The 17,863-nt window shown below is 47.6% G+C and overlaps 1 protein-coding gene across 2 annotated transcripts in view; it reads left to right on the top strand.

Moving 5' to 3' along the window:
- Positions 1-17,863, top strand: part of LOC119964540 (peroxiredoxin-1-like) — a 132,733-nt gene that overhangs the window by 64,231 nt on the left and 50,639 nt on the right. For both annotated transcript variants that reach the window (XM_038794170.1, XM_038794171.1), the window contains exons 3-4: positions 7,102-7,255; positions 12,424-12,546. In XM_038794170.1, the coding sequence (XP_038650098.1) occupies positions 7,102-7,255; positions 12,424-12,546 (277 nt within the window). The remainder of the gene's footprint in view (positions 1-7,101; positions 7,256-12,423; positions 12,547-17,863) is intronic.

Below are 17,863 nucleotides of genomic sequence, written 5' to 3'. Positions count from 1 at the left end.
CGGCGGCCGCGGTGCATACCCCTGGCGAGGGCAGCGCCAGCTGACGGTACCCCTGGCATTACGGATGGGCGCCAGAGCCCAAGGCCCCCTTGGTGCCAGCCATCGATGGGTGGGGGCGGATATGTGGGGCACGGGGGTATACTGCACCATGCTAACATGTTGGCCTTTCACTCCCTGCAGAGAATGGATATTGGAATTCAACCAGCAATGATGGGCTTCCTTATGGTTGCCGCAGCCCTGGGGATGCCCTGCGGCTGTACGTCGGACATTGCTTGAGGAGGAGGAGGAAACTGCAGCAACAGGGCATGCCGCAGAGTGACAGGAGGCAGCTGCCCAGGATGGAGAGCGAGCCGTCCAACAGGCTGAGGAGGAGAAGGTGCCAAGGAGGCACCGCATGAGGCCTCGTGTGTACCGGCATCGCATGCCATTCAAGGAACTGCCAGATCGGGCATGCCATCGTATACTCCAGCTGAGCAGAGAGACGGCGCGACATGTCTGCCGGATGATGGCACACCTGGCACCGCAGGGATATGGGGGAAGACACCCACTCCCGGTGGCTGTCAAGGTGATGGGTGCCTTGAACCTCCACGCCATAGGGTCGTTCCAGGTGCCACGTGGGGACCTGTCCGGGATCTCTCAGACCTCGATGCACAGGTGCATCTGTGCAGTCACGGATGCCCTATATGCTCAGGCGGCACAATACATCCACATCAATGTGGACCGAGCCCACCAGGATGCCGAGGCAGTGTGGTTCGCCGCGATCGAGAGGATGCCCTGGTTCCAGGGGGTGATCGACGGATGCATGTCCCCTTCGGGCCACCTGCAGTTAACAGGCCTCTGTACGCAAACCAAAATGGGTACCATTCAGTGAACATGCAGCTGATATGTGACCATCAGCTGCGCAGCATGCATGTCTGGGCATGATAACCGGGCAGTGTACACGACTCCATCCTGGCACACTCGATGATTCCTGACATGTTTGCAATGCCCCCCCCCCCCGGCTTGGGGGTTGGCTCCTGGGCAACAGGGGTTACCCACTGCGTTTGTAGCTGATGACACATATCCGGAGGCCACAGACTGACGTGGAGACCCGCTACAACGGTCTGTGTTCAGCCGTTGTGTCGCCTTCTGAAGATGTTGTTCAGGTGCCTGAACTGCTCTGGAGAGGCCCTCAGTATGATGGTGAGAGTGTCACCCTCATTTTGGTGGCCTGATGCGTCCTCCACAATAACGCGCCACAGAGGGGCGATGTGCATAAGGAGGTGGAACACCAGATCTTGCCCAACGAGGAGGATGCGGGGGAGAGTGAGGATGGGGAGAACATGGGGCCCTCGGCCACCCCCTCCCCCCCTCCTTGCACCTCCCTCCGTGAATCATACATGCCGCACTGTGTGGTGACGGTGCTGGGTAGGCAGTAACAAGGGGTCTGGTCCATGGGATAGAACAAAGAAAATTACAGCACAGGAACAGGCCCTTCGGCCCTCCCAGCCTGCGCCGATCCAGATCCTTTATCTAAACCTGTCTCCTATTTTAGATGGAGGATGATGACAGCCCGCTCTGCGATGAGCCTTGATGCTCCCCATCATTTGACAACGTCTGACTTCTGCCCACGGTAGCACTTTTTACTGGCCACCTGGGCGATTCCTGAATACGAGCTAGCCATTCCGTCACACAGTCCCACCGAATCCCTTGAGGTGGCAGTGATGGGTGTAGTGATATCATGGTTCTATTGTAATTCACCATTGGTATATAGCATCCACAAAGGATTGGATCAACACTCCAATGATTCTGAGAACATTATCAGCAAATTTAGTGATGTCTTCACTGATTTTAGTGTACTATCATTCGTCAACGAGATACAATTTAAAGAAGATGCATTATCTAAAGCACCAATACAAGCTATTAGTAGTAAAATTGCTGACGGTATAGATCTGCATGTCATCTCATTTCTACCCTACCACTCATATCAGATATGAAACCATAAGTTATCACGAAGATAGAAGAACCTACCAACGGGGTAAATTCCATGGTATGTTTGAAACGTAAAAATGGTGATGCTCATATATGCATGGATCCCACAGATCTTACTGAAAAATGTGTGCATATTGTAAATCAATTATTACAGAAAGCAATGGACAGCCAATGTGATCCATATCTTGTGAAATCACGTTACAAAGGTTACCATTGTCACATGGTAGATCGCCAGCAGAGTTACTCATGAATAGAAGGTTGTGTACAGTAGTCCCCCGTTATACCGCACTCCGCAATACCGCGGTTCGCGATATACTGCGGGGGGGCTTATGGACCCCAACTGTCAGTTGTGTCAATTTCAGCGGCCGGCTCACTTTGATCCGGAGAGGGAAGCTGCTCTCTCACTGAAGCAATCAGCTGGCCGCTGAAATTGACACTGCCCGCTGCTCTCTCCCTCCAATCAGTACCCCAGCAGCCACAGCCTGCACCCCAGCAGCCACGGCCTGTACCCCAGCAGCCACAGCCTGAACCCCAGCTACAGAGGGGAGGGGCGATGTGAGACCATGCTGGTCTTGCAGAGGCCCGTATGACCTCCTCCTGTGTTCTCTGCTCTCTCCCTCCAATCAGCCGGCAGTGTCAATTTCAGCGGCCGGCTCACTTTGATCCGGAGAGGGAAGCTGCTCTCTCACTGAAACAATCAGCCGGCCGCTGAAATTGACACTGCCGGCTGCTCTCTCCCTCCAATCAGAAACATTAAAACTTAAAAGTTGGATTGGAGGGAGAGAGCAGCGGGCAGTGTCAATTTCAGCGGCCGGCTGATTGTTTCAGTGAGAGAGCAGCTTCCCTCTCCGGATCAAAGTGAGCCGGCCGCTGAAATTGACACTGTTTTAATTAGATCCACGATGGGGGTTTTAAATTTATTTTAAAATCTATGCTAGCGCTTCCCATTGTGAGTCTACGGGTGTCTGACCTCTCCCCCCGCCCCCCCGTAGACTCTCAATGGGAAGCGCTAGCATAGATTTTAAAATAAATTTAAAACCCCCATCGTGGATATCCGCGGCTCGGTTGCAACGCGGGTGGCTGTCTTGGACCCCAACACCCGCGTTATAAAGGGGGACTACTGTACCACACTACCATACTTGGAAAAGAAGGAGGAGAATGCAGTGGTACTGCAGGAAATGCAAATCATTGAAGCAAAACATCAGCAGTTCTATGTGTCTAAAAACCTTACCACAGTAGTGATGGCATTGTGAGAATAGAAGATTCAGGCAATTGGTTGAGAAAAGCCATTGTACTCGAAGAATTAGCACCTCGTTCCTACAATGTACAGAGGAAGGCTTGATTTTAAGAAGAAATCATCACGCATGGGTTGGTTTTAAGAAGAAATCATAGCGCATGCTTGCAAACCAGAGAAGACTTTCACAATAACGTGATGGATGACGAATCTACGTCAGAACCAACGTCAGCTGCAGTGTCAGATAGTTCAGCAGTTCCTGAGCATGAGAATGTCATGGAGAACATTGAATCTACAAGTTCTGAGCAGCAACGTCAAACTTTGAGAAGATCAACCAGAGTCAGAGGAAAACCTGATTGATTCAATTTCTAGGTTTGGACTATTTGTACATACTATGCTTGCTGTTCTTGTGTGTATATGTATATATATATATTTGTTAAACCAGTTTTCAAAATTAAAAAAAAATATTAATACTGTTACACAGGCTAATCATATCACATGTAAATATACTGATGATACTGTATTAATTTATCATGGTTGTATTGTAATTCAGCGACTGACCACTAGGAGCCTCACCAGTATATAAGTGAATGCTAGAGTCACGTAACCTCAGACTTACTGGAAAATGTTGCTTGTTCATGATCATACTGTTATTCATCAGTTGTTTTGTATATAGTTGACCCACATTTAATGTTAATAAATTGTTTATAGTTTTAGCTGCAAGTGTTCTTGTATTATAAATCAGGCCATCCGACAAGAACATTACAGTGGAGGCAGTCGGTTTGGGCGGGGGGGGGGGGGGGGGGGGGGGAGTGGTGCTGTGGAGCCCAGGCCACCCACAGGGTCCACCTATTCCTCCCTCTCCCCCCCCCCCGGTGCGAACATACCACCCCTTGCACCCATCGCACAGGGCACTGAGGCAGGTCGTAACAGTGGTAACAGGTGTTTAATGTGAACAAATATTCACAGATTTGAGCCCTGGACCGTATAACTAAACTGCCCTGCACCCGTGCCAACTTAACTGGTGTCTAACTTTCTGGTCTTAAGGGCCCTAATGTAGTTCGCCAGACGGTACAGCAGGAGTGGAGGCGGCCTGCTGTGATTCCTGCCCTGTGACCTGGGTCCCCATTGGCGGATGTCTTCTGGATGAACTGCGCCTGGATGGGCCCGGCTTCTGTTCGGGTGACTCGGGTGGCGTGTGTTGCCCTGTTCTGACTGCTGCCCACCAGATGCACCAGGGACAGGAAGGGGGGGGAAGGGGTGGTGTGGCGCCCAGGCCACCCACAGGGCCCACCTATTCCTCCCCCTTACCCCCGGCGCGAACATACCACCCCTTGCACCCATTGCACAGGGCACTGAGGCAGGTTGTAACAGTGGTAGCAGGTGTTTAATGTGAACAAATATTCACAGATTTGAGCTTTGGACCCTATAACTAAACTGCCCTGCACCCGTGCCAACTTAACTGGTGTCTAACTTTCTGGTCTTACGGGCCCTAATGTGGTTCCCCAGATGGTACAGCAGGAGTGGAGGCGGCCTGCTGTGATTCCTGCCCTGTGACCTGGCTCCCCATTGGCGGATGTCTTCTGGATTGACTGCACCTGGATGGGCCCGGCTTCTGTTCGGGTGGCGTGTGTTGCCCTGTTCTGACTGCTGCCCACCAGATGCACCAGGGACAGGGGAGGGGTGCCCGAGGTGCTACGGTGTTCCGGCACTTCGCCTGCGGGAGTCACCAGCATGTGCCCCGTTACCTCCTCCTCCCTCGGGTGTCCGATGGCCTCCAGGCTACTTCATCAGACGGCGGTGCGAGCGGAACTATCCCCTAATGCTCCCCACTTCCTGGCACTGCCAGTCCTGGATGCCCACTCTGATCTCAACCATGCTTGCGACCATGGAGCATGGGGAGTGGATCACCTCCGTCTGGGATTGCGCCACATCACCCATTGACTGTGCCACCACCTTCTGGATTTGTGTCACATTAGCCAGTGACTGTGCCATCTGCCTTTGGGACTGGCCACCTCCCTCTGTGTCTGCGCCATGTCGGCCAGCGACTGGTCAATGCCACCAACGTTCCCAGCCATGGCCTGCTGTGACTGGATCAAGCTCAGGAGCGATGCTGCGCTGTCCAGCTGGCTCTGGAATGTGGTTATCTGTGAGTGGGTAACCCTGTCCTGGGCTCGACCAGCGCCTGCACAGAATGCCCAGGCCTTGGACATACTGATTTGTAGCCAAAACTGTCGCCGCCAATGCCTCCACCGCGGACGCCACCTGTGCGATGTTGGTCTGGGTGGCACACATTGTCGACACCACCTCCTACTGCTGCACACGGTTGGACTCCTCCAACTGCACCTTCGGGAGTTCCTACCTTCATCTGCTGTACTGGCTCAGCTGTGTGGTGAGCACCAGAGAGTGTCGCAGGACCCTCTTCACTAACATTGCCTAACCGAGGTGAGTGTCTCTGGGATAGTGGAGGGTGTTGAAAACTGCTGTGACGGAAAATCACTGTCATCCTCCGACCTGAGCTCCTGAGTCTCAGGCGGAGGACTGGTGTCCGAGCTGTTCAGTGTTACTGCTCAGTTCATGAGAGGGCTCCGGCTGTGACACTGGCTGGGGGCAGGTGGCCGCCAGATAGACCTGCCCCATCTCCAGCAGGTCCTGTACAACATAAGGCAAGGCATATGATTAGGCCGCGGGCTGGGAGGGTGATGGGGGCAAGAATTGGGATGGGGATGGTGTAGGGTGAGGGTGATTTGAGGGTCGGGGTGTGGGTGGTGTGTGAACATGGTGGAGTTCGGGTAGGAGTGTGGGTGGTGTACGGTGAGGGTAATGTAGGGGTGAGGGTGGTTTTGGTTGACACATGTGTCAATGGGAACTGCAACTAAGTTTGGTCTCACTTCCTCGGCTGCGGCCGAGCTCCACGTCGGCAACCTCCCTTTCTTCCGTGCCGCCGTCCACGTCCAGGGCCCTCTGCTCGGCCACAGTGAAGGCCGCAGGCCTGTCTGTCCCCCTCCTGTCTTCTCACGCTCCCGACGGTTGTGTGGGGGGTGGAGAAACAGAAGACGACAGTGTTAGACAGTCCGACGCATGTAGCCCAGGTTATGGGCAGCTGGTGGCCTCAGTGGCCAGGACACCCGGCCATGGCAGCGGATATGGGTGCTGGCATGTCGTGCATGGTGGGGGTTCGTCCATCCTCCTGGTAGGGGGCGGAGGTTGGGTTACAGGTGTGCAGGACGGGGGTTGGTGCTGGCAGCACAGTGTTGCCTACTTATCCTTGCTGCCCTGAAGAGGTTGTGCAGTTTCTACCGGCACTGCTGGCTGGTCCAGACGGTGTTGCTGGTGGCGCTCACCGTCTCTGCCACCCAAGCACGACTAACGGTGGCAGATGGTAGCCTCCTCCCCGGGCCGGGGTACAGGGCCACCCTCTTCTCCTCCACGGCATCCAGGAGGGTCTCCAGCTCAATGTCGGTGAATCGTGGAGCTACTCTCGTTGCAATCTTGTTGGCTGGGATGGTGTATGTGGGGAGTGAACTGTGTATTTGCGGCTGCAGCTTGTCAACCTCCTGAGTGTCAATCACGATACCGCACGATAAGCGATCACATCTATTTTTTTACAAAGGGCTGGTGCAGACTGGATGGGCCGAATGGCCTCCTTCTGCACTGTAAATTCTATGAAATCTATGAATGCCAAAAAGACTGGACAATTCACGCACTGTAAGGGGACTATTAGTGCTGTACTTTTCTGACTACCCATTGGATAGTTGTAACTAGTAAGTTAACTGACATTTTTCAACATGGGTTCCAGCCATTACTTTTACACAAACCTAACATGCTGAACAATAACTTATAACTTCTGATTGCACGGCACTGTTTTTGAATTAAACTGTTTATTTTCTCAACAGGAAAATATGTAGTCTTCTTTTTCTACCCACTTGATTTTTCCTACGTGTGTCCAACTGAGATTATCGCTTTTAGTGATCGTGTAGACGATTTCAACAAGATTAATTGTGAAGTAATTGCTGCTTCTACAGACTCCCATTTTGCTCATTTGGCTTGGTATGTAATTGTTTTTGACCTATGTATCCAGTGCTTAAATTACAACTTTCAAAATAACCTATGACGTACTAAGTATTATTAAATATTTATATTCTTTTCTTTCCTGTTTCCAAGTTTCATTAGCTATTTATTTAGAATGGTAATGGCCAGAAAGAGGATATTTGGGAAATTACCAGCCATCTAGATGGTTTTATTTATATGTTCATCTTGTTTTCAGCAATATTGGCAAAGAAAATATTTGTGTATGTGAATAAAGGTATCTAGTGCACTAAAAAGCAGACGTTGGAACCTGATTGAGTAATTATATGCAGTGGAAAGCTCAATTTAAGGTTGTGCACCGGGCTCACATGACAGTGGGCCGGGTGAGCAGATTCTTTGGGGTGGAGGACAGGTGCACAAAATGCACGGGAGCGAACCATGTCCACATGTTTTGGACATGTCCAAAGCTTAGGGGATTTTGGCAGGGGTCTGCGGACGTCATGTCCGAGGTTTTAAAAACAAGGGTGGCGCTGAGTCCAGAGGTGGCGATTTTTGGGGTGTCGGAAGACCCAGGAATCCAGCAGGAGAAAGAGGCAGATGTTTTGGCCTTTTTTCCCTGGTAGCCCGGAGACGGATACTATTGGCATGAAGGGACTCAACGCCCCCGAAGTCGGAGACCTGGCTATCGGATATGGCTAGCTTTCTCTGTATGGAGAAAATTAAGTTCGCCTTGTGAGGTTCACTGTTAGGGTTCACCCGGAGGTGGCAATCGTTCGTCGACTTCTTTGCAGAAAATTAATCAGCAGCAGACCGGGGGGTGGATGAGAGGAACAGGCATGGCCAGCTGCGAATTGTTGGTCTGTCAGAGGGGGTGTAAAGAACGAGTGCCTCGAAATATGTATCGAGGATGCTGGCTGGGTTGGTGGAGGAGATGGTGCTGTACAAGGCCTCAGGTGGACAGGGCCCACAGATCTTCAAGGCAGAAGCTGAGACCCCGGGGGGACGGGGGGGGGGGGGGGGGTACTGTACTGAAGGGTCACATTTGAAAGCTGCGAGTTTTTTTTTTAAATGCCAGAACAGGCCAATGACTTTGTTGGGGACCATAAACTGGGGGAGAACTGAGAGTTGGTGTGAGATGGAGGAGCTATATCTGCAAAGGTTGGATGATATGGCTGTTGTGTGTTGCCGGAGGGTGGGGGTGGGGAAAGGGAATTTTTCCTTTGGGGAGTTCTAAGTTTGTAAGGGGGTAATCACCGGCTGACCCTCCCCCCCCCCCCCCCCCTCATTTGTAGTTTTTTTTTAAGGGGGTGATTTGCAATTTGGGTGTTCTTTCTTTATGGGTGTGTATGGTAGGGAATGAAAGGAGTGGAGGACGTTTCCTCATTGCCCATTGAAATGTATAAAAATATGACGCGGCTGGACAGACTGGATGCGAGAACGTTGTTTCTGACGGAGGTGGGGTTTAGAACAAGAGGTCGCAGTCTTAGAATATGGCGTAGGCTATTTAGGACTGAGATGAAAAAACATCTTGACTCAGGGTAGTGAACCTGTGGAGTTCTCTACCACAGAATGCTGTGGAGGCTAAATTACTGAATTTATTTAAGAAGGAAATAGATTTCTAGACTCTAAAGGAATCAAGAGGAATGGGGAGAGTGGAAGTGTAGCGTTGAGTTAGAGGATCAGCCATGATCATATTGAATGGAGGAGCAGACTCAAAGGACCAAATGACCTACTCCAACTCGTATTTTCTATGTTTCTAACATTGAGTTAAATAATGTCAAGCCATGAACCCTCTCTTGACTGCCTTTTTTCATCCAATTTTTTTGTCCCAATGATCCCTCCTTCCCAGAGGGCCATATGTCACTTGTTCTAAGTTTTGTTTTCACAGCAGGCCGACCCTTGTTCTGCTATGAATACATTTTGTTATCTTACCTTTATACCACTATCAGTACCTTTAACACTACCATTAACACTCTTTGTCTTGTGCCCTTAATATTTTTTTCAAATCTCTCTTAGCTCCCACTTATCACTGACATGTTTTGCTCTACCTCTCTTAAACATTGTAACATTCATCACATTTCTCCTTTTTAGCTCTAACGAAGAGCCATATGGGTTGGAAATATTATCTCTGTTTCTCTTTCGATAATGTTGTCAGATCTGAATTTTCCAGCATTTTCTATTTTAATTTCAGATTTCCAGCGACTGCACAATTTTGCTTTTAATACTCTGTATTCATACGGCTAGTTCAGTTCAGTTTCTGGTCAGCTCATTGCTGAGCCCCTGGGGTATACTCACGCAAGATCTGGATAACCATGGAAATATAAAATATGTCATTTTATATTTTGAAGTGTGTCTGGAGTTTAGATATACATTATGCATTAGAATCTATCTGATTACTATCTGTTGTGCGATCTTGTGCATGAATTTACTGCTGGTTTTTAACCACGTGACAGGAACCACTCAGCAACATGTTTCATGTCAAATAAGTAAAACAGATATAAATATATTTATTTAATTATACACTTATGCAGAAATAATATTTATATTATGTTGTAGGAGTTCATGGAGTTTTTATAACAAGACATCATAAACAGAACATGGTAAATTTAGCATTCAATTTGAGAGTGAGAACTTGAGTCACACTTAAATATGAGTAATTAGAAAGAAATGAGGGCAGATTTGGCTGGAGTGAACTGGAAAAGGAGTTTAGCAGGAAAGAAAGTTGATCAGCAATGGCAGACTTTTCTGAGAATAATTCATGACTCACAACATAGATATATCCGAGGATAAAGCAACCATGGTTAAGCAAGGAAGTGAAGGATAGTATTAAACTGAAAGTGGATTGGAAAATTTTTTAAAACAACAAAAGATGACCAAAAAAAATGAAGAGAGAGAAGATAAACTAACAAGTAATATAAAAATGGACAGTAAGATCTTCATTAAACATAAAGAGGAAGAGAGAGGCCAAAGTGAACATAGACCCTTCAGAGAATGAGACTGGGGAAATAATATTGGAGAACTAGGAAAGATAGACGAGTTAAATAAATACTTTGTGTCAGCCTGCATCGCAAAAGATACTTAATAACATTTCACAAGTAAATAATCAAGGGGCGGGATGGTGAGGAAATAAATACAATAATAATCGCTATTATTATTAGGGAAAAAGTGCGATGGAAACTAGTGGGGCTAAAGACTAACGAGTCCTTTGGACCTGATGGGTTGCATCCATGGATATTAAAAAGGAGGTAGCTACAGAGATTGTGGATGCACAAGTAGTAATCTTCCAAAAATCCTTAAATTCTGGAAAAGTCTCAGAGGATTGGAAAACTGCCTTTATTTAAAAAAGGAGGGAGGCAAATAACAAGTAACTATAGGTCAGTTAGCACAACCTCTGCCATTGGGAAAATAATAAAGGATGTCGTAGCAGAGCATTTTAGAAATGCATAATATAATCCAACAGTGTCAGCATGGCTTCATGAAGGGAAAACCATGCCGAACAGATTTATTAGAGTTCTTTGATGTGGTAATGAGCAGGATAGATGAAAGGAACCAGTAGATTTAATCTCCTTGGATTTCCCAAAAAGTTTTCGATAAGGTACCACACAAAAGGTTACTTAGTAAGATAAGAGCCCATAGTGTTGCGGGTAGTATAGAAGCATGTTATTCATGAAGGTCCCATCTTCTCAACCTTGCCCCTTACCTGAGGTGTGGTGATCCTCAGGTCAAATCACACAGTCTACTCTCCCCCCTTAAAGAAGAAGAAAGCATGGTGATCTGGGACAATGGCAACTTCATTTTACCTTTACCTCATGAGCTTGGCTGGAGGATTGGCTAATTGATAGAAGAATTAGACATTTTCAGGATGGCAACCGTTAAACTAGTGGAGTGCCATAGGAACCCGTGCTGGGGCCATAATTATTTACAATATATATTAATGACGTAGACAAGGGAAGTGAATGTACAATTGCCAAATTTGTGGATGACACAAAAATAGATGGGGAGGCAAATAATGAGGATGACACAAAAGAGTTAACAGAGGGATCAGGTTAGATGAGTGCGAAAAATTTGGCAGATGGAATATAATGTAGAAAAGTGCAAAGTTATGCACTTTGCTAGGAAGAATAAGAGAGCTGAATGTTATTTAAATGGAGAAAGACTCCAGAAGGATTTGGGGATTTGCATAAATCACAAAAAGCTAGCATGCAAGTTCATATAATTAGGAAGGCAAATGGAATGTTGGCCTTTCTTTCAAAGGGAATGGAATATAAAAATAGAATGTCCTGCTAAAGCTACACAAGGTACTAGTTAGACCACACCTGGAATATTGTGAAGTTTTGGTTCCCTTATCTAAGGAAAAATATACTAGTATTGGATGCAGCCCATGGAAGGTTCACTAGATTAATCCCGGGTATGGAGGGATATTCTTATGAGAAGAGATGAAGTAGGTTGGGCCTGTATGCATTGGAGTTTAGAAGAATAATAGGTGACTTTATTGAGACATAAAGGATACTCAGGGGGCTTGACAGAGTAGATGCTGAGAGGATGTTTCCTCTTGTGGGAGAGTCTAGAACCAGAGGGCATAATCTCAGAGTAAGGGGTTGCCTACTTAAGACCAGAGGTGAGGAGGAATTTCTTCTCTTAGAGGGTAGCGAATCTGCGGAATTCTTTACCGCAGAGAGCTATAGGGGCTGGATTGTTCAGCATGTTCAAGGCTAAGATGGACAGATTTTTAATTAGTAAGGGAATCAATCAAGGGTTATGGGGATAAAGTGGGAAAGTAGATTTAAGGATTATATCAGATAAGGCATAATCTCATTGAATGGTGGAAGAGACTCAATGGGCTGAATGACCTACTTCTAATCCTATGTTTTATGATATTATTGCCTAAAGGTTGATAACCCTAATCTAGGCAACATTTCAGTGCACTACTAAGGCCCCATATCAGTAGCAGACCCTCAAAATGTTGACCGTAGAGGACTTCTTATGTTACCTGAGCTAATGTAACATCATTTAAACAACCAAAGCAAATGCAGTGAAGTGGATGATAAAATTATCAGACAGGCTTATTTTATTGTATTTTTTCAATTTACCAAATTAACTTCACTTTATTGTACATATATGCTATGTGCTTGTTCGGTTCAATTTTAGTATTGAATTCAAGTTAAAGCTAATTTTGTTGTGTTTCATAGGATCAACACCCCAAGAAAGCAAGGAGGACTTGGTCCAACAAAAGTCCCTTTAGTGTCAGATCTCCGTCGCACGATCTGTGTAGATTATGGTATCTTAAAAGATGATGAAGGTGTCGCTTTTCGGTCAGTATATCTAAAGAATCAAATGAAGGGTAGAACTGAAGCTTATTATTTGAGTTACTCTGATAAAATGCTGACACAGAAATTAAAATTTCTCTTGAGGCACAGAAGCTCGGGTTAAGTTTAGGGACAGCACGGTAGCATTGTGGATAGCACAATTGCTTCACAGCTCCATGGTCCCAGGTTCGATTCCGGCTTGGGTCACTGTCTGTGCGGAGTCTGCACATCCTCCCCGTGTGTGCGTGGGTTTCCTCCGGGTGCTCCGGTTTCCTCCCACAGTCCAAAGATGTGCAGGTTAGGTGGATTGGCCATGATAAATTGCCCTTAGTGTCCAAAATTGCCCTTAGTGTTCGGTGGGGTTACTGGGTTATGGGGATAGGGTGGAGGTGTGACCTTGGGTAGGGTGCTCTTTCCAGGAGCCGGTGCAGACTCGATGGGCCGAAAGGCCTCCTTCTGCGCTGTAAATTCTATAATGCTATGACTCTATAAAGTCTGAGAGGTAAAAATAGGACTGGATTTTAACAGTTCTGTCCCCTTCTGACGGGCAGAAATGTTTGGGGAAGGGGTAAAATCTTGAAAATGTAAACAGATGTTTTGAAGATCTGCAACCAAAGAGAAAATGCTGGAAAATCTCAGCAGGTCTGACAGCATCTGTAGGGAGAAAAGAACTAACATTTTGAGTCCAGATGACCCTTTGTCAAAGCAATAAGACAGAGAAAGTGGGAAATATTTATACTGTGAAGAGAGAAAATGCTGGAAAATCTCTTCAGATTAGGTGGATTGGCCATGCTAAATTGCCCGTAGTGTCCTAATAAAAGTAAGGTTAAGGGGGGGTTGTTGGGTTACGGGTATAGGGTGGATACATGGGTTTGAATAGGGTGATCATGGCTCGGCACAACATTGAGGGCCGAAGGGCCTGTTCTGTGCTGTACTGTTCTATGTTCTCTCACCCTACAGATGCTGCCAGACCTGCTGAGATTTTCCAGCATTTTCTCTTTGGTTTCAGATTCCAGCATCCGCCGTAATTTGCTTTTATTTTGATGCTCTGCAGTTCCGGCCACCATGATATTAACAGCTTTGATTGAGGCCTATTGTAGCCAATGAGGAGTCCCAAAAAGGAAAGTCAAAAATAGTTTATTTCCTACTCACGATAGGAAATACAATAATAAAGTAATAGTCCAAATGCAAGCTGGGACCATCCTGAGATGCCAGCTCCTTCTCTTAGGGAATTACCGACCCTGCTATTGGCCCCCCCTCCCCTCAGCAGAGGAGCTCGTACTCCACAAACCCCACAGGGAGATCAATCGTGTCATCTTCGTGGGGATTATAACAAGCCCCTTGACTAAAATGCAGCTGGAAGCCTTTTTAGGATGCAATGGTCATAGCCTGATGGCATCCCATACTGTCTGCAATCCAGCAGTGGGCGGAGCCGACTAGCCATAAGAGATCAATGTCGGCTTTAGACTGTTCAGTTTCTTTGAACTTTTTTTGGCTCAGATGGAGCAGGACTGTTTCCTGTGAAGTGCCCTTGGGTTTCCTGGTTTGAAAAGGAAATCTTTAGTCTAGCATGTCTCTTATTACGATCCTGGACCAAAATTGAACATTTAAAAAAAATTTATAAAACTGTGAGGAAAGGATACTTCGCTCTAGAAGTGATTCCCCGTAAAAATAGGGATATGGTATATTAAAACAAACTTTATTATTAACAGAGTATCAAATTAATGTATGAACAATGTTTTAAATATTTTATTGGCGGTACCTTCAAAATACACAGAACAGAAACGAGCAAACAGCAAAAGAAAATCATAAATAATTAACCCTATTCCCCCGCACCATCCTCTCCATCCCCTCTTTTTACCCCCAGCCCTCCCCCAAATCTCAAACAAAACAAAAAGAACCACCACCCCCGCTGATGTGTTAAAGAAGTCAATGAACAGCCTCCACCTTGTGGAGAATCCCTCCTCTCCCCCTCTTATGGCAAACAATTTTTTCTAGGTGGATGAACTCTGCCAAGTCGATCACCCATGTGTCATGGAATGTCCCTTTTAGAAATGTGTGTGGGTGGAGCTGGGCTGTTGTTCTGGCTTTTACTTTAGTTTTGAGCTGGGAACTGTTTGTGGCTCTGTGTTTTACTTTCGTTTTAGACAGTTGGGAGGTGCATTCAGACAAAGAAGCTCTATTTTGGTCTCTCTCTCTATATGTTAAAACGTGTCCAGATCACTTGATAATTTAAAAGTGATACAGTAGTCCCCCTTTATAACGCGGGTGTTGGGGTCCAAGACAGCCACCCGCGTTGCATCCGAGCCGCGGATATCCACGATGGGGGTTTTAAATTTATTTAAAAATCTATGCATGCGCTTCCCATTGTGAGTCTACGGGGGGCGGGGGAAAGAGGTCAGACCCCCGTAGACTCACAATGGGAAGCGCATGCATAGATTTTTAAATAAATTTAAAACCCCAATCGTGGATCTAATTAAAACAAGCACTGCTGCATTTTTAACAACTTAAAAGTTGGATTGGAGGGAGAGAGCAGCCGGCAGTGTCAATTTCAGCGGCCGGCTGCTCTCTCCCTCCAATCAGCCGGCAGTGTCAATTTCAGCGGCTGGCTGATTGTTTCAGTGAGAGAGCAGCTTCCCTCTCCGGATCAAAGTGAGCCGGCCGCTGAAATTGACACTGCCGGCTGATTGGAGGGAGAGAGCAGCCGGCAGTGTCAATTTCAGCGGCCGGCTCACTTTGATCCGGAGAGGGAAGCTGACAGTTGGGGTCCATAAGCCCCCCTGCCGTATATCGCGAACCGCGGTATTGCGGAGCGCGGTATAACGGGGGACTACTGTACCTGTTTTCTATAAAAAATTCAAACCTGCTGTTTTGTGGAAAAAGGGATTGTCTGATTTATGGCTGTTGTTACTTGAGTGAATCAGTAAAAGGGAAGTTATTAAGGGTTAAATATAAAGTACTATAGCTGGGTGAGGTACGTATGTTCGTAGTTGATAAAAATGCTTATTGTGTGTGTTTATAAAATGTTAACTGAATTTGTAGAATGAACTTTGTTTTTGATTTCAAGTGCTTAAGGCCTCTGTTGCATAACACCTGAAGAGTATGCCCTTGTGCTCCTCATAACCAAAATCTATAAACAGTTGTAGGTCAGGTGAACTCCATGTTATACTTTGGTGTTCTCTAAACCCTGGCCCTTAACACATGCCCCTACCTTCGGCAGCCCAAGTCCCGCCACAGCACCGCAAGATCTTCCTCTGGACTATCAGGGAGGCAAAGGCTACTACGACAGCCTTTCTCCCCACCTGTACTCCCGGATCCTCCGACACCCCAGATATCGCCACCCAAGGGCTCAGCATCACCTCCACTCCCAAAATCTTTGACATTATGTTTGCAAACTTCCCAGAACTCCTCCAACCTCAGACATGCCTAAAACATGTAGACATGGTTCACCGGACTCAAAGAACAAAGGAAAGTACAGCACAGGAACAGGCCCTTCGGCTCTCCAAGCCTTCCCTGCACACCACCCACACCTATCTTCCACCCCGGAAAAAAATGGCTCATCCTAGACCCGTCATATGAACCCTATGTACCACCTTAAACTGTATGAGATTCAGTCTTGCACATGTCATGGACAAGTTTATCCTCTGCAGAGCACACTCACACCGCAGTTTGCATCGCCCCTCCCAACTCTTCTTCCCAATTGTGCCGGTCTTCCTCCATCAGGGCGCTCTCCCTCTTCATCAGCTCCCCATATATATCTGACACCTTTCCTAATTCATCCTCTGACAACAGCTTGCCCTGTACCGCTGGAAGTGACAGCTGCGGAACGAACCCACCTCCTTCCTCAAGAAGTACCTCACCTGCAGGTACCGGAACCAAATCTCGCATCCAGCTTTGCTGGCAGAAACCTGTGGTTGCTACAAATTGGCGCCCACAAGGACATGCCTTCCATCCTACAGTGCTGCCGACATTGATCTCACACCCTCAATGCTGACACCACCATTGGGCTCATGGAGTTCCTGGCCGGCCAATTATTTGCGTCCAATAATTTTGCAGATTCGGCAGTGCCAACACCCCCCCCCCCCCCCCCCCCCCCCATCTATCTCTTTCCAGAAATACCCTCCTGGTCCGGGAGAACCTTACCCGGGGGAACCTTACCCATCCACACGAATCCCAGTATCATCTTACTCACCCCACTAAAAAATGACTTGGGCACAAAAATCGGCAGACTCTGAAATACGAACAAAAACTCCAGGAACCCCGTCATCTTTGCGTCTGGTTCAACTTGTGCTGCTGAGCCCAGCTCTGTGCCACGTGTATCCCCAGATAATGAAAGCTTGCCCCTACCAACCAAAATGGCAACCTTAAACTCTCCCTGGGCATCAATTCTGAATATTTCATTTTTCCCCATATTGACCTTATACCCCGATAAAAGACTGAACTCATCCAAGATCCCCATAATCCTGTCAAAACTCCCAACTGGCTTTGCAATATATAACAAGAGGTCATCAGCGTATGAAGAGACACGGTGCTCCACCCCACCCCTCAATGTTCCGCCACCCCCTTGAAGCCCCAAGTGCCATTGCCAGTGGTTCAATCGCTAGGGCAAAGAGCAAAGGTGAGAGCGGCACTCGTGACTCGTCCCTCGGTGCAACCCAAGATACTCCCAATTGACACTACTGCTCCGCACACCCGCCTTCGGAGCCCTATACAACAACATCACCCAGTTCACAACCCCTGCCAATACACGAACCGCCCCATCACCTCGAATAAGTACGGTCACTCCACATGGTCAAATGTCTTCTCCGCGTCCAACGTTTTCGGGCAGTATGACCCACACTGCTCAGGGTCTTTATCTTTCTTTAAAATTAGTAAGATAGACGCCTGAGACAGCACTGGCGGAAGCTAGTCCCTCCCTACCGACTCATTGTACATCTCCAGCTCCGACCCAAACCTCTTATAATACTCCACTGGGAATCCATCCAGACCTGGGGCCTTCCCCGACTACATCGCCCCCACACAATCCATCACCTCCCCAGTCCAATCGGGGTCCCAGCCCCTACACCCTCGCCTCATCCGCCCTCGGAAACTTCAACCTATCCAGAAACCATCTCATGTGTTCATCCCCTGCCAGGGCCTCCAAACTATATAATTTCCGATAAAAAGCCTCAAACACCCCATTTACCTCCTTCGGCCCTGTTACCAGCTCTTCTCCCCCCCCCCCCCCCCTCCCCCCATCCGCCCAATCTTTCTTGCCGCCCCCTACCTCCTCGCCTTCTCCCCATACTCATACACTGATCCCTGGCCCGGCGCAGTTGTCCCT

Source organism: Scyliorhinus canicula, chromosome 4, assembly GCF_902713615.1.
Source record: "Scyliorhinus canicula chromosome 4, sScyCan1.1, whole genome shotgun sequence".
Lineage (NCBI taxonomy): Eukaryota > Metazoa > Chordata > Chondrichthyes > Carcharhiniformes > Scyliorhinidae > Scyliorhinus > Scyliorhinus canicula.
This window is presented reverse-complemented; position numbering and strand designations above follow the sequence as displayed.